We start from the raw sequence: 26,826 nt of genomic DNA, 5'->3' as shown, positions 1-26,826 counted from the left end.
CCCTCCCAGGACACAGAACTTCGGTTTCCTCTCCTTTCCTCCCTTCTCACCTCTTAGGGTCTAATTTCTTTTTAATTTTTATTTTTTGAGAACAAACCTCCCTCTATGTTCTGGAAAATATATTTTAAATATAAACTTATATAAAACATTCTCTATATCAAGCCTTTTTCCGTGTTCCTCTGCTCTAGAAAATTAACATTTCATAAAAATGAAGAGGTAAGCCAGACACTTTCTGATGAAGATGGCACATGAGGGTGCCCCTCAAGCCAGGTGTAAAACCCTCCTCTTTGCTGCATTCCACCTGTTAGAGCAGGGCAGGTTGGCAGAGACAAGGGCAGCTGAGAGCAAAGCAAAAGCAAACCCATGAAATAAAACCCACACAGGAAACACTGCTTCAAAATTTCTATATTATTTACTTTTAAGCAACAGTCCAGCTTTGTGAAATTACAACACACACTTTGAAGGATGAGATTTTCACCTCATGGTCAAGCACCAGCATAATCATGCACAGCATTGAGTCAGTTGTAAAAAAAATGCCCTGTAGTTTTTATTTATTCATAAGATCCACTCCACCTTTACTTAATAAAATCCGAACAAATCCCCTCCTAGCATTAGGCCAGGTGGCTCTGGTCATCAGCCCTCTATTTGGCACATACCCTGCACTTCACAGTAGTCCAGTGTCAAGATTTTTAAATTTGTCAAGGCAGCATGGTGTACATTAACCACTTCACAATTTACATGGCACAGCAGGGCTGAAGGCATTTACCACATGTAGTCAATGAAGCCTTTGACACCCCCAAATCCCACATGTGGAGGAAGGGACTGCTCTTGCTGATTGTTTGCTGGCCTGTTTAATTCTAGAACCTTGTAAAGCTAAGGGGTTCTAAAAAAAAAAATAAAAAAAAAATCTCAGTACAAAAACCCTCTAAGCACACTTAGAACCAAGCTACTCTCCTTTGAATGACGTTACTATACTTCATAAAGCTTTCCCTCAAGTCTATCACTAGAAAACACTCATGTCACTTCCAGTAGATCTGGGGGAAACACAGGACAGAAGTGGAAAAAACCCTTGAAACCCTTGATCTCAAAAAAAAAAAAAAAAAAAAAAAAAAGATGGAGTACATAAAGTGCTTCTTTTTAATGAAAGAAATTCGAGATGAACAGTCAGGCTCAAGTTGTGCAGTTCACAAGCATGGGGGAAAGAAACAGACACGAGTTCAAAACAGTCAGGAAGGGAAAGTTTTAACCAAGGACTAGGCTGGACTTGCCACCGGGTGGATTTCTCCTGGATGGTGCTGGTGCTACTGGGCTAGGAACAGGTGCAGCAGGCAGGGATTTTTCTTCATTCTGACCTGGGGCAGCTTCTACATCAGCCTCAGTGTTTTCTAGAAGAAAAGAAGCTTTTAAAGTGTCTGATGTGAATGATGCAATCCAGATGTTTCACTGGATTAGACAGAAGCTCAGCTCCTGTAAGTTTTCTCCAGGCTTACAGACACACTCAGAGTGCTGTAAGGACAGACTTGCTGTCAGGACAGACTTCAGCCTTCTGAAGTGTTTGTCAGATGAACTCTGAGGCCTTATAATTCACTTTCAGGCATTCAAGAGCCACATTCACTCAGCTGCTGCTAGAGGACCTCAGCATGGTTGTTTCTTTTAATGACAAGCAGCTTCAGTCTTAAATCTTGTACACATTAGTCAGTGTTTGACTATGACAATCATAACCCAAGTCTGAGCAGGTGCAGGAAACCAAGTCACAGAAGCACCAGTACTCAAAGCAAGGGCTCAAACCACATTCCAGCCTTAATAGCTGGAGGGAAGAGTATCTGACAGACACTCCTGAGGCTTCACACAGGACAGACTAGGGAACAGCCATGCATGGGTAGGCTCCAATTGCACATGAAAGCACATGATTGTTGCATCTATTTTAAATATTTTTCAACAACCACAAGTGAAGACAGAATACAGGAGGAATTCTTCACTGGAAGCACTTTAGATACTGTAGCAAATCATTAATGTATCTGCTTCAGTGACAACGCATGAGCACAGTGAGCACCTTAGGAACTCGAGTTCTATAAAAATATAAGATGTATATCCTATAAAATATTAAAAAATTAACAAATAATTATGAGCCAAAGGCCCAAATCAGTAACTTGCTGATACTTGGTGGGGCAAGGGGAGTGGAGCTTCTCCACCAGCTCAATGAAGATGTATTTTGTCTTTTTTTCACAGGGATCTTAATTCCATTTCCATTCCAATTCTTAATGGTCACCAGTTCCTGCTTTGGAGAAAGTGGGGAACAGCTGCACATCCACCTGAATCTGCACATTTATGATTCAGCAAATCTTGATCCATCTCCCCCCAACCATCTCAAACTGGAGATTTTTGTCCCACCTCATAATGCAGCTGCTTTCCCATTACCTTCCTCTGCCCCTTGTCACACCCTTCTGGCCTTTACAACCTCAAGGACTGCATATACAATTCAAGATGTGGGCAGTTAATTTTGTACAGAGGCAAACCACTGTCATTTCCCAGTCTCTCCCTGACAATATTCAACATTTTGCTGGCACTTCCAAACATTTCAGAGAGGTTTCAGTAATAACACTCAGAAGTGACGTGACAGAGCTGACACAAGAATGACATGGATTAGGTGTTATAAACATTATTCTGCCACATTTTACTGCCTGTGTTGTTTAAACTGAGTGCTTCTGATAAACTTTCTTAACATCAGCACATTTGGCTACCTGAACGAGCCAATATCACCAAGAAAATTGGAGACACTTCACTGTTCATTACCTTTTCCAGGATGAATAAAACTAGTCCCAGCATCACTTCCAGGCTCATTTTTCCAACCTGAAAAGCAATCACTAAGCTCTACCCTTAGCTTCCTATTCTTTAGCTACCACCCTACCCACAGGAGTGGCTTTCCTCCAGTCCTGTGGAAACTCACCTTTTTGTGGGTTTGTTTTTTTTTTATTTTTTTTTTTTTAGCAATCTTTGCATCAGAATTTGATCAGATACATTAAAAACCCACTTGTGCCCCTGGCCCCCTTGTCTCTAGCACTTCTAACAACAGCAAAGGACTCCAGCAACTTCATACAGTCTCTATGCAAAATCTACAGTCTAAATTCTCTGCTGTACCCATTAACCCACAGACACATCAGAACAAAACACTTAACATGAAGTTTTTGAGCTTGATGCTTCTGTGGCTCGTGTACCACTGCCTGCTTACTCAGCAAGCTGGGAACAACCAGGGCCATGCCCACTGCTCATGCAGTGCTGAATGCTCCTTTGTCCCTGCTCTCAGCAGACAGTCCCAGCACTGTGCAGTGCTCATGATGATCATCTGTTCACCAAATGCCAGAGTTCACCTTCCTGTGTATCACTGGTGACAGTCAATTGGGTGCTGTCTAGTTCTCCTTAGCTTGTCACACTCAGTAAGTACACAGTGCTAACTGAACTGTGAAAGAACCAGAACTGCTGTCACAGGGGAAGGGGAACTTTGTGCAGCCATCAGTAATCCCCACGTGGAGATAAGGTGGAGATAAGTTTGCTAACCTGAAAACTAAATTGGTAAACTCAATAGGATCAGATCAAATGTTAAAGTTCTTCCCTTATTAGAAAGGGTATGAACTCTAAAATAGCTGAGTATACTGCAAACCACTGGAAACAGGAAACCAGCTTCCAAACAGGAAACTGGAACACTGCTGCAAGAGGAAGATGTTTTCTTTCCCTAGACAGACATGAGAAAAAAGATATGCATGCCCCACCTGACACCTACTTGGGGTTTTATAATCAGTAACATACAGAAAATAGTTTCCAAACTCAAAAAAAAAGCATTCTTTTATGATGGAAACCTATTAAGAATCTAGTGATACTGTGAGCTGGTATGCAGAGAGCTACTGCTTGGAGGTGAATTCATTCAGCCCCTTTCAGCTGGTGCAGACAGCTCTGCAACACCAAGCACAGAATCAGGTGTGACAGGTGGGACATTCACCACCTCACACAGCAGGAATATCAAAGTGTGGGGTGACACAGATAGCTCAACATAATTGTGCTCCATTAATATACGAAGTGATCAATGGTAGGAATTTATTTAACAATCTATCAAGATTCTCAAATATTTGCCACAGGCACCATGTCCAGAAAACATTAACTTTCTACTCCTTTCCTAATCAATCTCTCCATTAATCAGTGGAAGTTTAAAATTCAAATGTTTGGCTATCATTTTTTATTTCATATTGACCATCCTCAAAAATTTATTTTTGAATGTCATGGTCACAATAGTAAACAACTCCAGTCACTTTCCAGCCACAATTTTTTTTTAAAACCTCCCAGCATGCACTTACTTGGTATCTGACAAGAATTTCCTTGACTGTCCCCTATCAGAAACAAACCAAAAGCCAACAAACATGACATCTGTGAAAATGGGAACTTGTTCTAAGAGTCAGGAATATAATTTTGTACTCAAAGTTTCAGTCAGCTGTTGCTCACACAGGCAGTCCTGTTTCTGCTTCCTCCTACCCCATCCCTTTTTGCCTCACCACTGCCTGCAGGCTCTCACCTGACCCTGGGAGCTGGTTTAAACAAGCACCAGGAGAAGCAGCAGCAGAGCCCTTCTACTTATCAGACCACATCCTCTTACTTGAGGCATAAACTCTAAATGCCTGCAGTGCTAATTAAGATCAGACACATATGGAAAATACTTCAGAAGTCTGTATGGTTTACTTAGAAGCAGCTGGCTAAAGAGGTGAGACTTATTTGGGGAACAGGTATCACTTAAAGGTAGTTAAAATATTCTGGAAAGACTCCCACCCTCCTAGCAGAAATCTTTTCAGGACATGGAACTGCTAATGGCTTTAGTAATGTCCCACAGCTCTTAGGTGTTGAAAGTAGCACTTATAAAGTACCAGTCAACACACATTCCTCTCACCAGGAAGTAAGCTATTCTTTAGGTGAATCTTGCAAAGGAGAGATTTCCAGCCTCAGAGCCAGGAGAAACACTTTTAAGATTAACATGCAAGCTGCTAGGGCTTCCCTTGGCAAAAAAAAATCAGCATTTGAAAAGCAACAGGAACTTTAAAGCTAGTTGATGCAGACACTTTCAGATGCAGTAGCTGGGTTTGATTATTTCTGTGAATGTCCTGTTTGCTATGTGAGAATGGGAAAGTAGTAAATTGCTAAACTAAAATCCTGTAGGTTGACTGCACTACTTAATTATAAGCTGCTCTATCAGTGATTTAGTCTTTCAACTACTGAAGATTTTGCAAGCTGGCATCCACCTTGCCTTCTAGTACTTGAACAAATCTTGACTCCAACTGCTGCTGGCACAATCACTGAACAGGACTGTTCTCTTTTTTAACCTGACTGCTATCTGGCATTCCATTTCATCCCATATCCACACTTCCACTGAATATGTCAGGTCAATTTATTGATTTGAGAGAATCAAGGAACAATCCCAAGCTGCTTCTCCTAATCCATGACCATTTATATATCCCCTTTCAAAAGCACCTAACTGGAAAAAGCTTTTACTAAAACAGTCCAAAGGAGTTACTCACCAGAAGTTTCACCACCACCATCTCTTCCCTAGAAGAGAGAGAAACACATTAGTTCCCACACCTGAGGATGTGTTTTCCCCCTCCATCAGGAGGGCACTCAACTCTCAGTGTTCTGATCATGGTGGCAGGCACAGGTCTATCTGTGGGGCAACTCCTTCTGAGGGCCAGGTCTGCTGAAGCACTTCCAGACCACCAGCAGGCTCTTAGGGCCAGGTATCAGTGGCATGGTGAGTCCTGCATACACACTTGTACAGATAAATATTATGGGTTTGTAAGCAGCATTTCTTACAGTGACTAACACAACTTCATCAGCTCTTTAACTACCTAACATACTTCTAAAAATATCAAGAGACAGATGTCACTGAAGCAATCCTACTGACATGTGGCATAGCTGTTATTCCAGGCTGAAGGATAAAGGTGGTGCTTTATTATATAAATATAAAGCTGCTTCATTATATACAGCATCCTGCATCAGGCAGCAAAGCATTGTAACTGCCACAGAGAAGTGACAGGGAAGTGACACCCTAAGCAATCAGCAATCGTTCAGTGTTTTCTCCTTTACCCTAAAGCAACTCCTTCCAACACCAAACATTAATCTGTTATCAAGGCCAAGGGCATGTGTTGTATCCAGGATGTTAGCTTCATTTGTGAAATACAGACCAGCTTTTTTGCAATGTTACTGATAAAGTTTCCCTCACTGTCAGTCAACAGCTCAGCATTCTTTAGATACTGAATCTGCTCACAGGCTGCAACTCGACACAAAGAAACTGATAGTGTTCCAGCAGCCAAGGCTCAATTGCACCACATTATATCAACTTCCACAGATTTAACAATGTTAATTACAAAGCAAAACTGCAGTCATCGAGATACAAATGTACAGGAACTCACCCAAAGGTATTGCATTAAATCTCAAGAGAAGCTGCAGGACATTAGGTCCAAGCTTCTGCTGTCTACAGCTATAACTACTGCATAAAATTAAAGTATTCCACATTTAAAGCATTTGTTTCCTAAGCTAAGAGCCACACTATTTAATACAATTAAGTAGAAAATAGAATTAGACTAATCAGTTTACTTTTGTTTTCTGCACTAGCAGCTATAAATGTAATCTCACTTATATTTGCTGTTAGAAAAATCCAGCCCTTCATCACTATACTGTAAGACTTTCACAATTAAGAGGGGATTCAAACCCTACAACCTTCCAACTGTGTGAACACTGAGGACAAATCACAGAGTTTGAACTGTTCTATTATCAGGCTCTTCATAGTTACTGTACTGACCTTGGGATCTACCAAATCTCCACAGTTTACTTCAGTTGAGTCACTCCTTTGTGGTCCAGATGATTCACAGTCTTCTCTGATTTCACCTGGCTTAGTCCCTATAAGCAGAGATTGATTCTAATCAGGTTGCAAGATAAATTTACTGGAAAAGCAGATCATAAGTACTCTGGGTTTTGTTTGTTTGATTTTTAATACAAGCTTTACCACCCTAAGATGTTCTGGTCTTTTAACTTGTGTCTCACACATTCCTATTTTACAACAGCATCTCATGCAGCAGAGTCCCAATGCCACCCATACTGGAAGTGCTCTGCAAAATGAGAGCTTAATCCCAGCTGCAAGTACAACACAAAGCTGAACTTCCTCTAATTAATCAAGATCAATCAGACACAAGTTTGACTTACTCTGGCTTGATTAACTTGGACAAATCACATTCAAAATGCAATTCTCTCAGCTATTTGCTTGCAACATCTATATCCAAGACTTGTATTAAAAAAACAAACCAAAACAAAACCAAATCACAAACAAAAACCCACCAACCCAAACAAAACAAAAACCAAACCCTTCTGGAATTAATTCAAAATGAGAAATAAAAAATCCCATTCAAGTTGACATCATTTATAGCCCTGGGCCACCAAGTAGAGCAAATTTTGGTTTCCACACTGAGCTACCAGGAGCTGCAGGCTCATAAAAAAAACTGAATTTCTGCACATGAGGAATCTGGAAACAAAGCATTATGCTTTTACCCGAGGATTTAGCCCAGGAAGGTGGGTTTTCTTCTGGAGTTCCAAAGATGCTGGATGCCATCTTGTTCCTTCGCACAGGTTGTTCTTTTGGTTCATCAAAACCAAAGGAAAAGTTGGATCCACCACCAGGAGGACGCAGCACTCTGGAGTGAGAAAGAGAGAGAAAGAGTCAGCTTTACAGCCTTGCATGCATCAGTACCAATATATAAAACCAGAGTAATAAGCCAAGAGATCACTGTAGGCTTTTGAGTTTCACACAGGGTAAAAACGCTGTCCCAACAAACCACACAACATGAATGCATCACATGTTGGCTGTAAAATACCTGATGTAGACCAGCACGTCTTCAGCACATAATTTGAGCTGTAACTGCAAGCTGCCTGCCAGCATTCACTCCAGGCAGGCACTGTATCTCCACTACTCTTCTCTTTAGTGACACTTACAAAAATAAAACACTCCAGTACTCTGCTTGTGCCCTTGACTTGGTGTCAACAAGAGCTGCTGCTACCAATCTTCAGTCTGAGACAACAGAAAAAGTCTGTGGGCATGTCACATTCCAGCTTTTTTAAGAGAACCCTGTGAAGGCAAGCATTAATCTTCAAACTGGCAGCACAGCAAGACTAAAGTTTGGCATATGAGGCGAAATTGATGATGACTGAGGGCTGCAGCCTGCTACTGGACTGGACTGTTGTAAGTCAGACTATATTTAGGAGAGACACGTGTACAAAGATCCAGATATATAACCTAAATCTAACAATTTTCTATTAGACAGAAAATAAACTTGCCCAGTACTCCCTGAGCTGTATTGTGGTCTGTTTTCCAACTCACAGGAATCAACCAAAATGAACAGCAGCAGCAGCAAAATAAATCCTGACATGTCAATTCATTCATATCTTATTTTCTTAAGCATGAGATCTTTTCAAGGGTGATGTCTTGGCTGGAGAAGACAGACAAAAGTCTGGAGAGTAAAAATGTATAAGGCCACATAAGAACTGAGAACTGTCACAACCCCCAGAGATGTGAGTACACCAAAATGGCTTGTAAGACATCCAGTGCTCTGAAATGAAGACCAGAACAATCAAGAGACAGTGCACACTTCCACATCTTTACAAATAATTTAATAAAAAGTTAGAACTTTGCAACAGAAAACAGTACACTGCTTGTTAGTGCACCAAACCTCAGAATTCCACACAAAGGACAATTCTGTTTTTACATGTCATCACCACTGGCAAAAGATTTCAGATCTTTAGAGACTTTTTGCCAGTTGCATTCCAGATGCAACACAAAACACTTCTCCAGTCCATAAAACTCACCAGCAAGAAAAATTCACAAACATGTTTGGCATGGATAGTTTTCCTTAACTAGCACACTAGTTTTCCTTACAAAAATCTCCAGAGTTCTAATTACTAATGCCCTGCTGCTAACTGGAAGATCCCAGTAGATCGAATGTTTTATAAATCCAAGGACATGCTTGTGATTTTGTCTCCTTTCTGACTTAAGAGATACAGTATTATGGTCCTGACTCATTCCATTATCTTCCCCCTTATCTCCCAGAGGACATGTCCTGGTACAGAAGGTTTATTTTCTTAGTTACATCTGCTGCACTTACGGGTTTGAAGAACTGTTTGTTCACATAAGGACTTGTTCCCACATCTTAGATCACCTTTATTTTGCTGGAGCAATGAAACCAGTACTCTCTGAACAGAATGGAACAGTTTCCACTAACAGTCTTAACGAAATTAATAACAGAGGCAACTGAAAGGAAAATAAAGGCATCACCCAAACTGTTAAAAAGCACAGTCTCTCTTGCCAACCTCAGCTAGAGGTTGACATTTTATTAGAAGCCTCTCACAGCCCTGAGATGTAACATGCTTCATCAAAGCTACATTTTTAATACTTCAAGCAATGAACTGCTCTTAAAAGGGCACGATACCCAGTGATGTATACTGAAAATTCACACGAAGCTCCCTCCAGGAACCAATCCTTTTAAAGGGGTTGCGTGGGGGTTTTTTTTGGGGGGGGCTTTGTTTTGTTTTTTTGCTTTGTTCCAAAGTGCACTCCGAAAAGCAAAGCAAACAGGAAGCATCTGCTTTGTCAGGCCAATACCTTACCGAAGTTAAAAAAAAAAAAAAAAGACGTGATGGTTTGAAAAATCGACATGATCCTCGCCTAGGCCGGCTGTTACTTAAGCAAAACGTGAATGCCCGGCAAAGTGCCGTGCACCTTTTCCACACCTACCTGCCAAGTTTTCTTTGTTTCGAGACAAGCTTCGGCTTCCTCCCCCTCCCCACCCTTCGTTTGCTCCCGGGAGCCCGACCGAGGCCCCGCCGCGGGGTTGGAGCAGGGGGAAGGGGCTCTTCCCCCCCCCCAGCCCGTTTCTCTGCCAGACGGCGGGCAAAGCAGCTCAAGGAAGCGGCCAGCCCGGACAGGGCGAGGTGCTGGGCGGCCACAAGAGCCAAGGGGTGCGGGGAGCGACCCCCTGGCTCCTGCCGGGGCGAGCAGGGGGGGGAGGCCGGGGAGAGCAGACAATGGAGCCCGCTCGGCCCCACCCAGAACGCGGCAGCCTCCGGGGCTGCTCCGCCAGACAGGGGGTACGGACGGGCTCAGCAGGGGCAGTGAGAAGGCGGCGGGGTGAGGAGGGGAGCAGGGGCACAGTGGGTGCCATACACCTCCCACTCGCCCCCCTCCCCGATGTGGCTGCGCGGCCGCGCAGCGAGGCAGCGAGTCGCCTCCCTTCTTTGTTCGGAAGAGGCAGGGACGCACAGGCACACCCCGGCAGCTCCCACCCCCGCAGCTCCCACACCCCCTCCCTCGGGCAGCTGCGGCAGGGCACGGCCAAGGCCTGCCACCCCTCACCCTCGCCCCCTCACCACCCCCCCCAGCAGCGCAGCTGACTCGCCGAGCTCACAGCCACCCACTGCCCCCGCCTGGGCGCGGCCGCTGCCTCCCGCTGACCCGCCCGAGAAACGGTGAAGAGGAACCGCACACGCCGAATACAGACACGGCCGGAGCCTGCGGCCCCCCCGGCTCAGCACAACGCCGAACTGAGTCCCACCACCCCTCCGCAGAGCTGCTCCGGCCAAGCCCCGCCGGGCTCCCTGGCACTGAGGCGAGGGGAGTGGCGGGCCCAGCCGTGAACGCCCTTAGCCCCGCCGCCCGAACGGTCCCAACGGCCCCCGAGCCCCCGCCGGACCTGGAGCTGTTCCTGCCACTGGGGTCCATGCCCGAAAAGGTGGTGGTAGTGGTCATGGCAGCGGGGATGGAAGAGACGGAGGACGAAGAAAGGGCTCAGTTGAGGCCAGGCGGGGAGTGACGGTCCCGGGATCGCAGACCCTCCCACTCCTTCCCGGCACGGCTGCTGCCGGTGACAACTGCAGCCGCCGCCCGCGCCAGACGCTTCTTTTATCCTCAGCTTAAGACCCGCCCCTCTGCCGTCTCCTCATTGGATGGTTCAAATTCAATTCCGCGCTTCTATTGGACCGTGCTCTGCCACTCTGCCTGCTGGCCCGCCTCACCGCCCATTCTGAGGCGCCTTGCCTCATCCGTAACAGCTGATTGGTGAAGCAATACGTCTGCTCGCCGATGATTGGCTGTGCCCGTGCGGCGGAGCCTTTTGTTGATGATTGGCGGGAGGCCCGTCGCTCGCACCAGGTGAGCTGTGATTGGCTGAGCCACACACACACAGAGACAAAAGTCTCGCTGCCGTTTCCCTCGTGAGGGGACCGAGGGCCGCGGAGTCCCCGGTGTGAGGGGAGCGCAGCTGAAGGGAGCTGCCCCCTCTTTCAACAAACGCCCCTTCATGTCCCAACTGTCCCCAGGACACCCCTATGGACATCACTTCAAGTGCCACCAACACCCCCCACTGAGCCATCCCCATGGAGGCCCTGCTCCTTCACACTATGGGATGCCATGTTGGGAGGCAGCTTGGCCCATACCTGCCTTCGAGTTGCCTCAGAGCACGTCATGGCGCAGCTCCAGAAATAAATAACAGGGATGAACAATATGGAGGCCCCGAGGTGTGTGAGGCGTTGACACAAGGCTGCTGCAGTGTTAGAGGTTGGCTCACGTGAGCATGGGGACGCTCCAATGGCTCACGCAGGGACACCAGGGCTGGTGGGAAACGCCTCAAAATATAGAGTGGAATAAACCTGTTTGTACTGTCAGACGATTCTGCAAACATCTACGATAAAGTGCTCAGCACTCTGCTCACCTGTGCCCTGACAGCACAAGGCTGCCTTTTGTGCTGTGGAGCAGCCACAAAACTCATCTAGCACATAAATTACACAGGTTGGCTGCTGACCTCTGTCTAATCCACCTTTGATTTGGTGATGGGAAGCTTCCCAAATTCCACAGATGACACACAGATACTGCCTTGACCACAACTTCAACTCCAAAATTAACACATTGGGACCTCCCACTGCAAATGTTCCTGTAGTTTGTCCTACAGTACAAACAGAAGGAAGAAAGAGGAAGCAAACTTCTTGTCTACTCTATCCATCACTCCCAGTTCGCACTAATCACAGCCCTCAATACCCCCAGAACACTTCAATCTAGAAAACAGGCTTTTGGTCTAGAAAATGCAAGGTTTGTGCTACTTCACTCTGTGTCATCACATCAAGTGTCAACTGTCCAAACTCACACCAGCCCTAGTATTAACACAACTCAGAAAAGAGATGAACTGCTAAAACTACACAACCAGGATTACAGTATTCTATTTTTTTCCTAATCTATGATCTAAGAAAAAAAAGAAAGAAAAAAAGACTTATGCCCCAACCACTATTTAGGTCCCCAGGGAATTCTCTGTAGCATTCACATCTTTCTAGAGGAAGATGAAAGGGAAATTTTTAAGTAACATGACACAGTTGTTTAAATTCTATTATCCCTTAGGCTTGGGCATTAGGAAGTCAAATGATATCTACTTGCATACAGGTAAGCAACTGCTTTCTTGGGAGCTTTCCAAAGCATTTTGTCATCTAAATGCTTTTCACTCAAACCCACAGGATTTGACTCTTAGATTTGTACCCCTGAGACACAAGGAGCCATTTTTTTAAAGCCAAGATGAGGAAAAACCCGTTCCACTCAAAGCTAGTTTTGACATGCAGCTTTAAAACTCGGAATCTTCAGTATTTCCAAGGAACCCCATTGATCTCCAAGACAGTCCTGACTGTAGGATTGTCTTTAAATAAAAGCTGCTTTGCTGATTATTTACCCATAACAAGATGAAGGTGTTTATGAAGACTGCCACAAAAACAGGACCTAGAATCCTTCCCAGGATGATGACATTTGACCAGAACAATTCTCAGCAGCTGTTTGAAAGACTCAAGACACCAAACAATTCCACCTGTTGTTGAAATTCACCGCAATTAATGCAAAAACCATCTGGAATTCTGAACAAGACTCCAGGAAATGCAAGGAGGAATACCATTGGTTTGAGAAAAGTCTCAGCTCCTGTGACCATGGGTTCCTTTTCTTCACACCACTCTCTGCTACTTACAGCACAGTGGCACAAGACATTCTTTCTTTGTTTCAGACACATCGGTTTTGGCTCAGTCTTGTCTTCTTTTCTTACCCCAGTTTGTTCACAGTCGAAGGTAAAGAGTAAGATCAGCAAATAAATAATCCTTGCTACAGCTGGATTTGTAGCTGTCAAAGACTTCTGCATCTGAAGCTCTGAATGGTGGAAAGTCAGTGGAAGTCTGGTATCCAGATTCAGTGGTTCAGCCTACTGGGCAGATGCTGCATGTTGCAGGAGCTGTGAGTTGCTTTGGTGCCTTTCCAGATCTTCAGGTGAAGGTCATAACAGGAAGTTACCATTGGGGACACAGGCTGAAATCAGTCTGCCCAGACTTCTCTCAAAGTTGCAGATGTAGCTCTTAACAACAACAAAAAATCCAAGAGTGACCAATTCATGCTGCCCATGTCTGGGCATCCAGCAGGACCAAGTCTGTCACTGTCCTCCAAAGCACTGATCCTTAGTGAGAAAAAGGGCAAGCATCACTGGAGGGGAGGAGTCCTCAAAGAGCTCCTTTCATTCCACTTTTGTCTTGTCCAAGTTTGCTTAAACTGTGAAGTTCTTAATCAAGGGATACTAAAAGAACCCTTCAGGGCATCAGATTTGCTTTAATAAGATCTATGGACTGGATATTGAAACCTAAACCCCCAAATACAGCTTTAATCACAAAGGGTGTCCTTTGCATCCATGTGCCTCTAGAGAATATCCCTTTCCTAAGGAGCAACAACCTATGTACTATTTATTTGGGCTTCCACAACCTTTCCCCATCTCTCAAAAGTCATTGTCATCTCAGCATTAATTAACTGTAAAAAAAGACAGCTCTTCCTGTAGTCCCCATTCCCACTGCAGCTCCTCACCAACCCATAAACTTGTCTTTCAGCAGCACCCTCATCAGTTCTGGGATCCCTGACAGCTACCCACCTCTTTGACAGCACCACCAACACTACTGGATCCCTCTCATGCAAACTGAAAATCCTCTCAAGGAAAACTCTTCCCCTCAAACGGAATAAAACAATTTCATTAATATCAACTGGGCCTCCCAGCACCTCCATGCTGGAGAGACCATTAGTCCCACACTACAGGAGAAGAAACCAGGAAACCTCTGTGATTCAGCAGCTAAAAGACCAACCAAAAACTCAACAGGGATCAAAATCCAGCCTTCCATCTCCTACTGATCCTGACACTCCAAACCACCAGGGAGAAGTGTGTAGGTACAGTGCTGCACTACCAATTCACTCTGACGCAAGTACAAAAAAAGCAAGATAAAGTAGAGGATTGTTCACTATTCACAGTCAGTTTGGGAACCAGTTAACAGCCAGAGTGAACAAACCTCAATAATCCAGAGAATGAACTGTATTAGATTACAATGCTAATATAATTAAGAAAAATTCAAGTTATTTAAATGCTTTTAGATTGTAATTTATTGCTCTGCAACACTCCATCACACCAGCTGATTTAAGCATTCTGAGAAGTGGCCACAGTCTCAAATTCTAATAAAACCCCTTCAATTTATTGCTCACTTTTAATAGATGCTGATCAAGGACACATCTACTTTTTTATTTTTAGCTTTGAAAACAAATTGCAATTCCTTAGAAATTCAATTCTTTCCAACTGGCTGAAGCATAGAAAGTATTATTTCTCCAAGCCAGTCACATTATACCTTTTCCATTAAAGTTGCAGTAACAGCCACAATAGAACCAGCACCCAACAGACAAAAAGGCAGCACTTACATTACATTGTCTGCTTTGGAAGTAATGAAATAAAAGTACTAGAAAGAAACATTCTCCAAAGAAAATAATCACTTTGACCATAACCTTTGCAGAAATGCTGCAAATGTTTTGATATTGCTACCTTGAGGCAGCAATTATCTCAGTACTACTTCAGGAATTTTTCTTTTGCTGAGAATACCTCCAATACTCAGTACAAGAATCCCTCTCACATTACCACGTGAAGTGTTTCCTTACACCCCTGGCAGTTCAGCATCTTCTTTTTCAGCACAGCCTTACACTCCCAGAACCCCTTCTGAACCAGCATCTTGAGCCACTTAATACTGATCCTCACAAGAGCCCTTTTAAGCAAGTGTTATGCCCATTGTGCACTAAACTGAAGGCACTGATTTTCAGGTGTTAACCCAGCTCTTCTTCCAATCTGGCATTGTCTCCACTGCACATGAATTTAAAAATGTCTTGCTTTGGGTGCCTGAAACAATCAATTTTGGTTACATCTTTTAAAATAACTGAAAAGTTTAAAAATGTTGAAGGTTATGTCCTTTCCACAACTGAAACTAACAGCCTAATGTCTACTAAAGGAAGAGACTTGTCAGCCACAAGAACTTGCTAGAATACTGTATACAATCATGCCTTACTCTATTATTTTTAATTTTAAAACCATGAGATTAATATTAACTAAATTGCATGGCAATCCCTTTAGAATACATTATTTGAAAGTTGTGGGTAGTAAAATAATTTGCCTGGGCACCTGGAAGACCCCAGCTGCTTAGTAAAGATTGAAAACTTCACCTCCCAACAAGCAAAACAAGAATTCTCTGCCCAGTTTGCCTCTATCTTTCAGCATCTGGACTTCTGGTAGCCCATGAGGCTACCAGCATAAACCACAAGAACTGCTACAAATCAAGCCAGGCCAAACAGCTCAAGTGAACTGCAAATAATTTGAGACAGATTGTTTATACCTCATTTAATTCCACTTCTGAATCATCACCCCTAGCAGCAGCTTAGTGAAGATGAAGTCACAGTGAAACAGGATTCAACACATAAACTATTTTAGCAGAATATTTGCATGATGCAAAAAGAGTTTTAAAAAAGGTTTTAGAAAAATGGGTAAGATTGCTGCATTGCTGTGTACACAAAATATGTACCAGGATATGCCAGCCCACTAAATGTTTTGCTAGACTTCTGTAAATTAAGTGTTTGAGGTTCTTAAGGAACTGAGACCTTTGAGTTTCTTGATTTCTACCTAACCAAGGCAGTTACATCTTACACAAACACCATTCAGCACTTTTAGAACTATTATTTCAGAAATATGAGGAGGAAACTCAGGTGAGTAGCAAAAAGATGTGAGAAATGGAGAAATTCAGGTGATCAATGTTTCTCCATTTTCTATTAGCCTGTTCCTAAATACTAGAGAAAATTCAATTTATGCTGAACTAAGGAGTATTTCCAAAGGTGCCTCATCAATCCAAAAGTACAAAAGACTGTGTTTGCAATTATTTTGCACAGTGAAATTTAGGTAAGCTTATCAAAATTCATGTTAAACAGTCTTGTTTTAGTAACAGGACATTATGTCACAATAATCCTGCTCATCAGTTAATGACAGATGAAGCATCACTCCACTAATCCAGGAAATTAAGACATTGTTTTTGAAAGCATGCTGTTCAGTACCTGTCACTTGACTTTTATTGCCTCAGGAAAGAAAAAACAGTAGGCAAGATACAACAGGGAGTTCTGAGCTTCAGTCTTAAACTGGGTTGCAAAAAAAAATTTAAACAAAAAGTTAAATTAAAAAATCTGTATTTAAGGAGACCTCACACTTTCTTCAGAAACTAAAGCAAGTCCAAACATCTTTTTTGGCCAAACAAGATAGACATGGCTTTTTCCTGGGAAAAGTCTTGGCATAACATCAAGTTGAAAGCATTTTATACACTGTTATCAGAAGTCTAGCCAGGTTCAAATCCAGGGATTCTAAAGCCAATGAAAGGAACACAGTCCATTTCTAAGCTACAAAAGCTGCTGAAACACAATCCCCTCACCACACTTGCTTTTTAAAGTTTTTCCTGGGACTTTGTGTGTTTGGATATGACTTCTCTTCACAAGACACAATTCCAACCTTGCAATATACCACAGAAGACTACAAGAGCCATCCCAGAATAAGAAGTAATCCCTTTAACAGCAGAACTTCCTAAACTTAAACCAATGGCATAGAGATTACATCCTTCAGCTACACAGTTAAAAGCAATTGTGAGATTCTACCTCTCCTGTTATCTCTGTTAGATGCAATAATGTCATATCAAATTGGGTAAAATTGCAACAGAAGTCAAATAGATCACTGTCCATCAGGTAAAGGCACAGCACCATCATTCTGCCATAAAGTTAGAGAATTTCCAGCCAATCTCTTCTGATTGGTTTTACCAATGAATTAACCATTATGAAAACTACCAGCAAAAAGTGAGCTCTGCTAACAAGTTAATACCTAAAAGAGCATTAACTTGCTGCAAACACTATGAAATATTACAACACTCCCAGGACACCAGAGAATGCTTTGGGGCTGCTGAGCAGACAGGTGTATCATCTTTCATGAACATCCACAGATTTCACAGCAACCTCTAAACTTCCCCCAGAGAAAACTCAAGAACAGCAGCTTTGTGGAAAAGACTCATGAAAAACATTATTGTCACCACCTCCCTTCAAGCCTCTTCCCCTTTCCAGCAGGAACACCACAACAGAGCTTGGAATCTACACCACCATAGCTAAATACACCCAAAAAACATAACTCAATTTTTTATTTTTTGATTTACATTTCCAAGCATCTCCCATTTCATACCATGGTAAACTGAATGATTAATGGAATTATCCGCTCATTTTAAGTTAATGGTTACATCAAAAAGCATTCAAATACAGAATTTTAAATAAGGTACTGTAGCAACAGATTGATGTTTCTATTAAAGACTGACAAATGGAGCTCAGCTCAAAGGCATAAACAGTCCAGTATTTTGCAGTTGGCCTAATCAAACATTTTTTGCACAGCAGAACATTACACCCCCCCAAAAAATAGATCAAAAGACAAAACTGACCAAGATGTCTCAGGGAAAACTCTCATTTTCCAACAGTCTCCTGACTGTGAAAGGGGGATCATGCTTACTTACCGCATGGAAAGCTGAGAACTGAGAAGCATAAAGCACTGCAGAGAAAGAAATACAAGGGCTGAGTACTACTATTCCACAGAAAAATAAAGAAAACTGGTTATTTTAAACAAGAAGTTTATTTAAACAACAAGACGCTTTACTTGAAGGGAAAACTATCTAGGATTTTTTTTTTTCTTTTTTTAAGAGTAATTTTACCCTACTTAAACAGAGATTGCTCTACATGTAACAGCTACGTACAAAAAAGTTATAAAATTGTCCTTGGTTTTACAATGATAAAAGAAAAACATTGAAATTATCCAATCAAACAAGGTATGCAAGGTTTTTGTTTTTAAACAGTGAGAGCAAAATAACTTACTGGAATATAAAGATAAAAGTAGAAGGAGCATGCCACTAACGGAGAAAGGGGCATTTTCACAGAACCAGTTTGTTTTCCCACCCCATCTCCATTAAATGTTGATCAAAACATACCATTGGCCATTTAGTTAAAAAAAATATGCATTATGTCTGTGCACATACACCAGTTACTTTATGTACAATAGAAGGAATAGGAAAAAAATCAGAGAGAGAAGAGAGAAAACTATACTGCAGTAGTCAGGATGTGGCTGAACCAAGTCTCATTTTTCTAATTGTGAATGTGTTGCCTGTGGGAGCACAGTTCTGGAGCGGAAAGTAGCAGGTTCCTTTTTTGTGTGTTTGTTTGTTTTTAGTACACTCCTCCTGTCTGCTGCTGGAACACATCAATTGTATCTTCATCCTCCATTTCCAACTATAGCAGAAAAGAAAAAAAAAAGGCTTTCAACACTTCTCAGGTATCTATTATAGGCTCAGTTGTTCTTTCATTTCCTACCTTCATGCTTCTTTTGATGCAACTCAACCAGCCCAGCCCTGCTCCTCTCCATCACTTTGTACATTTAACCTACTTCACCATAACTTAAAAGCAAAGAAATTGCATGGAAAAAAAATGACAGCTCATAACTATCATCCTAGGATGATTCCTAGTATGTAACTTCAGGGTGCATTGTGTGACCCCTATGAAAAAGATCAGCATTCAAATTAATTATAATTTTTGTTGCCTACTTGGCCATTGCCTTTTTCTTCTCTTTACTTCCTCAGTTTATCTCAGAATATTGCCACAACTCCAGTTTGCTGCTGCTGACTTCAGATACAGCACTAAAGAAATCAGACTATAATTCAGGTCCCTACCCAACCAGGCAGTAAGAGAGCATAAGAAAGCACACAAAAAAATTTAAAACCACTTTATACAGTCAGAGATGTTATAAACTGCCAGTGAGAAACAGCAATACTCTATTAATATAATTCTCTTTCACCATAAATTTAACAGTTGATATTCCTGGGATGTTATTACCTACAGGCAAAATTTGTACAAAGAATGAAGGAGTTGCTATAACTAATGTAAGGTATATTTTGAAACAGTCTCAATTTCTGCTCCAGGAAATCAAACTGATCTGTGGCATTTGCTGCAGCTATAAATAGACTGATCCTTAGCTTCAGTGTAACACGGATGGAGAGAAAAGCACGCTGGTTGCCTCAATTTTAAGTTTTCCAAATTAAAAAGTTGCACAGATTATGGTCATAAAGGACAGATCCTCTGGAGCAACTGTTTAGAAAATACAGATCTATTCAAACCTTCTAAAAACAAGAGTCCCTTATTTTGTAACAAGTGTTACTGGAAAGTATATAAAACTATCACTTAAAAAGGCTGATTAAGCACAGCTATGTGGAGCTGTAAAGAAAAAAACTCTCAAGAGTCACTGAGAGCCATTCTGTTCTTAGAACAGTATTTGTTTTAACAAAATACAAACAGACAACCCCAGCTTCAGTTTCATTAATTTTATGCCACCAAAACAGGTCTTCAAGTTACAGAAAATTACTTTCATATTGCAAATGCATGTTTGGAGACACTATCCCTGATAACCACCTGGCAAGCTTTTATTAAAAAAAAAAAACAAAAACAAAACCAAAAAAACCACCCCAAAAAACAAAGCTATTGCTTCAGGAAAACCTCAATTCTTAACTTACCAATTCTTCTCAGAGCTGTGACTCAATAAAGTAAAGAGTTTTACAAGACTTATCACCTGCACGTTATACTTAATTTTCTTAATTTACTAATACATCAATATACTCATTATAAAAAATACTAATGAAGTCTTAGATTCTGTTTTCTCTAATTCTAAACCACTTACATCAAAGCAATGGTAAAAGAGATCACGTTATATCGTTAATACATACAAATATACAAATAATTCATATCAAACAGATGCATCAACACCTGCAGCAAATTTCAAGTAAGAGCTTTTGAGTCTTGCCTCTGCTGTTTACCTGTGCAGGTGTGTCTGTTTCATTAATTGGCTGCCCATCGAACCGGAATCTGATTTGCCTCATTGACAACCCCTGCACAAAGAGAGGTAACACAGGGCAAAGTAAGCCTGCTGTAAAAGTACTCCCTAGTTTTTACTTTAAGTCATTAAAAACTGCAGCATGATCATTAAAAACACCCATCCCTAGTGCATGATACACTTATCACACTCCCTTCATGCACTTGAAGGCATTTCACTAGAAATCCCTGCAATCTGTTTTGTATTAAAAATTGCATTGTGACCAACAAGTAAGAGAAACAACAGTGCCCCCACTGACTGTAAACTAAAATCAAGCAATTTCTAGTACCCAAGTCTTAACCCCAAAGGCTGAGATTTTTATAATGCTTTTAAATAATAAATCACTTGAAAATCAGATGCAACACTTAGGGTAACAAATGTCAAACAGTAATATTCAATACTTCTTTTTGATATTCCCCCAAAGCAAAGGCATTTTAAAATGCTATTTTCCAGAAATGCAACCACCATCTATTAGTCTGAAGCAGCAAAGTGCAGCCAAGGTAACTTTTTGACCTTAAATTCCTATTAAATGAAATCGAAAGAAAAAAGTTGTTCCGTGTACACCTGGAACTTTCCAGAAACTAGTGAACAAGTACTTTGAACTAGCATTTCTACCACACAGCAGTCATTTTGCTGACCTCTTCTACCCCTAGAAGACTGCTCCTCATTCTTGCTCAAGCCAACAGATTCACAAACCTAACTGAAGGACAACAATCCCTTCTACTAACGACACAACCTTCACATTCACAAGTTATTTTTCAAAGGTATTCTACAGCTCACTACATCCTGCAAAGAAAGTGGAAAGAGGTTTGCAGAGAGCGCCAGAACCAAGAAAGAACCTTAATGTCTACTTCTTTCCCAGTTCTTTCTACACTCTGTGCAGACCACTTCTAAATACCAGAAGCTCAACTGGTTTTGAAGTAAATCCTAGGTATTGTGTGGTGCTGCTTTGGCACCTCTGAATTAGTAAGGAAGCCTTCATTTTGCCACAGAAGAGCAGATGTACCACACAGAGGACTTAAATACAGTAATTGTTTTTGAGAAGTTAATTTGTTTATTCTAATAAAGAACATGAGCAAAGTTTTTTGGTAAGACTTTATAGTTCAGAGCAAAATGCTTTTTCTAGCCCACTCCTAACACCATCTTGTTCAAAAAAACCCACGTGGCTCAGTGTCATGGCAGCAACACATTTCTGCACAGCAACATTTGGTTTGAGCCACACTGTGTTTCTTAAAATATGTATTACCTGTTCCAAAAGTGTTGGTTTTTTTTGCAGGTTCCTGACAACTCTGAGCTGAATAAATGTTATCTGACACCCTACGAAAAAACCTGCACCTTGGTGAGATTTGTATCCACAAAAAAATAAGGATATTCCTTGGATTATTTTTTCCCCACATACAATAACCATAAGTCCTTCTAAACCTATCATTCAAGGGTTAGCTGCCTCCATTTTAGGTCTTACTATACACAACACATGATTTTCATTCTTTAAAGCTGGTAAATTATGTACTATATGCATCTTCCACCTCCAAAATTAAACCTGAAGTCCACAGCTTAAGGATTTTAATATTGTGTATGCCTAATAAGGAGCACAAATAAAATCTAACTTTAAAAATAACATGCAGTACAAATGCTTTTAAACAAAGTTTCAGAAGCACCTAAAAAATTTAAAGATAAATCCACTTCCAGACAAAATTTTTCCACTCAAGAAGAGTTAAATAGCACTATTCTTATGCAGATGTTTTTAAAACTTGCAATAGCTTTCTGCCACCTAGTAGGCTGGCTGCAGTTGTGACTAGCAAAATATTTTTTGTCCCTAAGAGAACCAATCTGACATCTAGGCCACAAGAAAAAAGAAGTCCATCATTAAACACACAAGCTCATTCTCAAATTAGACACTAAACACCTTTAAACCCAAAAATATTCACTGATATTCTCTTTTCTCAACACAATAATAAGCTAATAAGTCAGAATTCTATGACCAGACCAAGAGGTTACTCAGAGCTATAAAAATACCAGTGATTATCACTCAACTCTGTCCTAGGTTTTTACTGCAAGTTAATACCCCCTCTTTCCATACTGATATTTTTGAACAGAAGAGTAACAGTTGCCCTCTCAAAAGCCTACATCTATAACAAAAATGCCACAAAGATAACAACATTATCTTTATTTTACCCATTTCCTAACACAACCCTGTCAGTCCACTCTATATCAGACCCTGAGAACAATACACTTTCCATAAAACAATTACTTTGGTAAAACTGTTATCATTTTGCATATTTACATAGTTTAAAATTTTACTGTCATCTATCTCCACGGAGATCACCTCTCCCCCAGACACAGGTTCTCCTGATGATCATACAAGATCCATACCTGTCGTTCACAATAGGCTTTCATTAGTTTACTAAGTGGTGTATGCCTCTTAATCTTAAACTGCACCACAGACCCATCTTGCCCTGCCACCTTGAGATTAATGTGGTCATTGTTTTCAGTCTTCACTCCTTCCTGTTGAGGAAATAAAAGAAGAAGAAGAAAAAAAAGTACTTTTTAAAAAGATATGAAACAAGAAGTTAACATTTTATTGAAGTGCAACAGGTCATAAGAAAAGAAGGAAATAAAGGTGTTATAGCTGTTTACCAACGTGAAACTCTGATTTAGGAAACAAAGGTCAGTACTTTTTCTTTTTTTTTTAAGCCATACATACACACAAAATCCCAAACCTTACTCAAGAGTAGCTGTCATTCTTGAGATTGGTTGACATGCAAATTAGCAATGAGGAGTTACCAGGCCTGTTGTTTACAATAAAAGTTTAAAAATATCAAAGTTATTTCTACCAAGGGCAAGCTAATATGCCACAACACTGTCTCAAATCAATGGAATAAAGTTATTTATGTTATAACTATGATCTCAACCACTAACAAGCCTCTTTCTTACTATCTCCTAAACTTTTTCATATCAGTTGAGGTACTTCTGAAGAAAGCTTCAAGGCACTTTAAAGGACTCTATTTAAGAAAGGTGACAAAATCTAAAAAAAAAAACCACCAAACAAGCTTTCTCCTTCAGAAAGCACCGAAGAAAAAATCCTTCTTAAGCAGTCCGGTCTTCTTGCTTCCATTAGAAACCACGCGCCGCAATTGCAGAGAACCAACTTTCAACTCCACTGCTCGGATTCTGATCCAGAGTATCACGGGAGAGGCAAAGAGAGGATTAAACACTACCCAGACCCCGGGCAGTGCCCTCTCCAGAGGTGCCCGACAGCGTTTTCACCTTTGTTTTCTTGAGGAGGAGCTGGGCGGGTGAGGGGATGGCCCGGGCCAGGTGCGGGTCCCCGCCATGTGACAGATCCCCACTCCACGCCACACCGCCCCGCCACCCCTGGGGATCTCCTGGCTCCTTCAAACTCAGTTTAAAAATTAGGGATAAAATAATTAAAAAAAAAAAAAATTAAAAAAATTTTTACTATTTTAAATTTCTTTTTAAACGGCAGTAGAGTGGTGTTGCCTGGTTGGGGTTGTTTTGTTGTTTATTTTTTCTGTTGGTTGCTTTTTTTTTTTTTTTCTGCTGTGTGTTGGTTGTTTTTCGGTTTTTTGTTTTTTTTTTTTTTTTTCCTGCTGTGGAAGAACTCAGCTCCACGCGGTTCCCCCCGCCCGCAGGAGCCCCCCCGGCGGCCCCTCCCGCGGCCCGGGGCGAGAGGCAGCACAAAAGGGGGCAGGGAGCGAAACCCGCCCGCCCCTCCCGCGGCCCAAAGGCCCCGGCGCGCTCCGCCAGCACCGTATGGGAAGGGGCTGGCAAGTGCCCCGGCCAAAGGCTGCTGGCGAGCGGGGATGCTGCGCCCCAACCTCCGCTAGCCGCCCAGGGGAGACCGGATCCGGCCCTGCGAGGAGGAGGAGGAGGAGGAGGAAGGCAAAGGCAGCAACCGCCTCCGGACCTGCCTGTCTCCCTGAGGAGGGCGGGAAGGGAGCCCGGATTCGCCCCCCTCAGCCCCCCCCACCCCCCTTTCCTCGCCACCCTCCCCGGGGATCCTCCGCCCGCCCCGGGAGGCTGCGGCCCCGGCCCCCCTCCCCCGGCGGGGCGGGAAGGCGGCCGCGGCCTGGGTGCGCAGGAAAATGGCGCGCAAAGCCGGCGCGGCGGAGCCCAGGCCGTTGGCTGGACGGGCCGGGGCCGGGCCAGCGGCCGTGGCCTGGCCTCTCGCCGCCGCCTGAGGGGCGAAGTGAGGCGGCGGGGCCGAAGGAGGGAAGCGGAGGGGGGGGGGGGGGGCCGGCGGGAGGGCGCCTGCCTCACCTTGGGCTTCTCGTCGGCCATGGCGAGTCAGCGATGTCCGGGCCACTCCGAGCGCCTCACAAAGGGGGGGAAGAAACGAGCGAGCGCGGCGGAGAAGAGAGGAGAGAGAGGGAGGGAGAGAGAGTGGGGAAGGCGGGGGGGGAAAGGGAGCGCGCACGCACTGCCGCGGGGCCGCGCCTTGCCCCGTGCGTGCGCGCGCCCGCCCCGTCCGCCGGGCTCTCCCCCCGCCTCCCCCCTCCCGGCGCGGCCCCGCCGCCCATTGGGTCCCGGCGGGCGGGGAGGGGGCGGGGAAGGAGGGAGCGCGCGCGCGCGGCCCCCACGGCCGTTACATAACGCGGCGGCGGGGGGCGGAGCGTGCGCGCGCCCCGGCCGCTGCCCGCGCTGCGTGCGCGCGCCCCGCCCCGCCCGCCCGCCGGGCGCAGCGGCTGAGCCGTGCGGCGGGTATTGTCCTCCTCAAAATGGCCGCCGGCCCTCAGCCTCCCGACCCGGCCCGGCGGGTTCATTCCCCACCCCAACCCCTTCTCGGCCTCCTCAGGGCTCCCTCTCCGGGCTGCCGCCCCTTCAGCACCTCACCCGGGGGCCCTGCGGGCTGCCCTCGCTCTCAGGTCTGCTGTGCCGGGGGCACCGACACCTTCCCCTGGTGATCCCTCACAGGTGACCCCTCCATGTCATCTTCCTCTTGTGCGTCCGCAAACCTGACGCGCTTTTCCCCCCGTGGCCCTCGGTGTTTTATGGATAACACACGGGCTGTGAGGTCTGACAGGCATCCGCTGCTTCCAGAATCCCCAGCCCTCTCCCCAAGGAAAGTGAGGAGTGAGTTAACTTTGAAATATGTGTAGTTTCTGCAGAGAGAACGAAGCCTTCACCGTGCCTCTGCTCCAAAAAGTATATTAACAATGCACCTTGAATACAATCAAAACAATTGCAGTCCAGGTTTACTTATATTTTTCAACAGGCTAAGGACATGATGCATCACCTCCAAAATTATAAATTAGGAGATATACTACACTACTAATGATGCCATCTATTCAAGTAAATTCAGCGATTTCACCAAACAGGTTTCCACAAAACAATTTGAGTCTTTTTTTCATCAGCCTTATACCCACTGCTATCATTTATCAGCAGATTCTCTATAGTAATTAGGTGGAAAAGAAGCACCACAAAAATGACCTTCGAGAATACTTCAGGGACAGGTTTACCAGGTGGGCATTAGTCTGTGCCAGTGCCACTCCGTGTGGTGAATATTCCCTGGGCCATGATGCAGAGGTGTCCTTGTGGTCACACAAACCCTCTGCTCCTGGCATGACAGAACCCAACCTTCCACATCAAGCACCGACAGCACCATTTTGGAGAAGTTACAAGACAGGATTTATCCAGAAGATCCTACTCGAGTGGTGAAAGATATACACAAGAGAATTTTAATTTACAGGTGAATACAGACTGCTTCTCTCTGTAGATTCCTATCCCCCTCCTCTGCCTTTTGTCGCATCAGTTCACATTCCAGGACCTCCCTTCTGGAAGCTGATAAACGGGGAGGGGTTTTGTTTTAATGCAATTGTCTGGAAACTGAAGAAGACAGGAAGCTGAAGACTTGCCTTTACCCATGGCAGAGAAGGTACCAGACTCACAGCCTACCTGGGGCAGTGAGGATGCCCATGCAGCCAGCTCAGCTCCCACAAAACACAGGAGGTAGTCTTTTACCTTCTCCTTCTAGCATAGGCTCCCATATATTGTAAAAATTTCCCTCTGCTTCAGTACTCTGAAAGATCAAATCTCAGATGAAATTTCATAGAACCCTTTAGTTTTTATATTTTACTCCTCAAGAGTCTCTGAGAGTCACTTCTAGAAAAGAAGAGCTCAAGTCTGACCCCAGAACTGGTTCATGCTGAACCTTACTCAAACTGATAGTTGTTTGAGTTACAGCTTCCACTCCTACCTGTGTAATTTTCCTGCATTTATAATCAAAAGACTATTCCAATCAGCCTATCCTGTTTGCATTTAATCACTTGTGTTTTTATTTTTTTCTGTTTAAGTTACTGGGAGGCAGGAAGGGAACCTAGCACCTGTAGCTAGAGAAAACAACATGGTTCTGTGCAAATCCCCTCCCCAGGTCTGAAGGTGTTATCAGTCTCCTGCATTTTCTTTTCACCTTTTATTTTCACTTTCAATAGCAATTTGGACCTTC

The 26,826-nt window shown here is 43.3% G+C and overlaps 2 protein-coding genes across 2 annotated transcripts; both read right to left on the bottom strand.

Moving 5' to 3' along the window:
- Positions 1-388: 388 nt before the first annotated feature.
- On the bottom strand, positions 389-10,948 carry JPT1 (Jupiter microtubule associated homolog 1). The gene is made up of 5 exons (XM_030461602.1): positions 10,767-10,948; positions 7,576-7,718; positions 6,833-6,930; positions 5,556-5,583; positions 389-1,385 (listed from the first exon to the last, which is right to left on the bottom strand). The coding sequence occupies exons 1-5, from the start codon at positions 10,820-10,822 to the stop codon at positions 1,243-1,245; spliced, it is 468 nt and encodes a 155-aa protein (XP_030317462.1). The 5' UTR covers positions 10,823-10,948; the 3' UTR covers positions 389-1,242.
- Positions 10,949-18,061: 7,113 nt separating this feature from the next.
- On the bottom strand, positions 18,062-24,866 carry SUMO2 (small ubiquitin like modifier 2). Its single transcript, XM_030461603.1, has 4 exons — positions 24,642-24,866; positions 22,734-22,865; positions 20,305-20,376; positions 18,062-18,730 (listed from the first exon to the last, which is right to left on the bottom strand). The coding sequence occupies exons 1-4, from the start codon at positions 24,660-24,662 to the stop codon at positions 18,668-18,670; spliced, it is 288 nt and encodes a 95-aa protein (XP_030317463.1). The 5' UTR covers positions 24,663-24,866; the 3' UTR covers positions 18,062-18,667.
- Between the last annotated feature and the right edge of the window lie 1,960 nt (positions 24,867-26,826).

This window comes from Calypte anna, chromosome 18 (assembly GCF_003957555.1).
Source record: "Calypte anna isolate BGI_N300 chromosome 18, bCalAnn1_v1.p, whole genome shotgun sequence".
In the NCBI taxonomy this organism is placed as follows: domain Eukaryota; kingdom Metazoa; phylum Chordata; class Aves; order Apodiformes; family Trochilidae; genus Calypte; species Calypte anna.
Note: the sequence above shows the minus strand (reverse complement) of the source record. Positions and strands in the feature narration are given on the sequence as shown.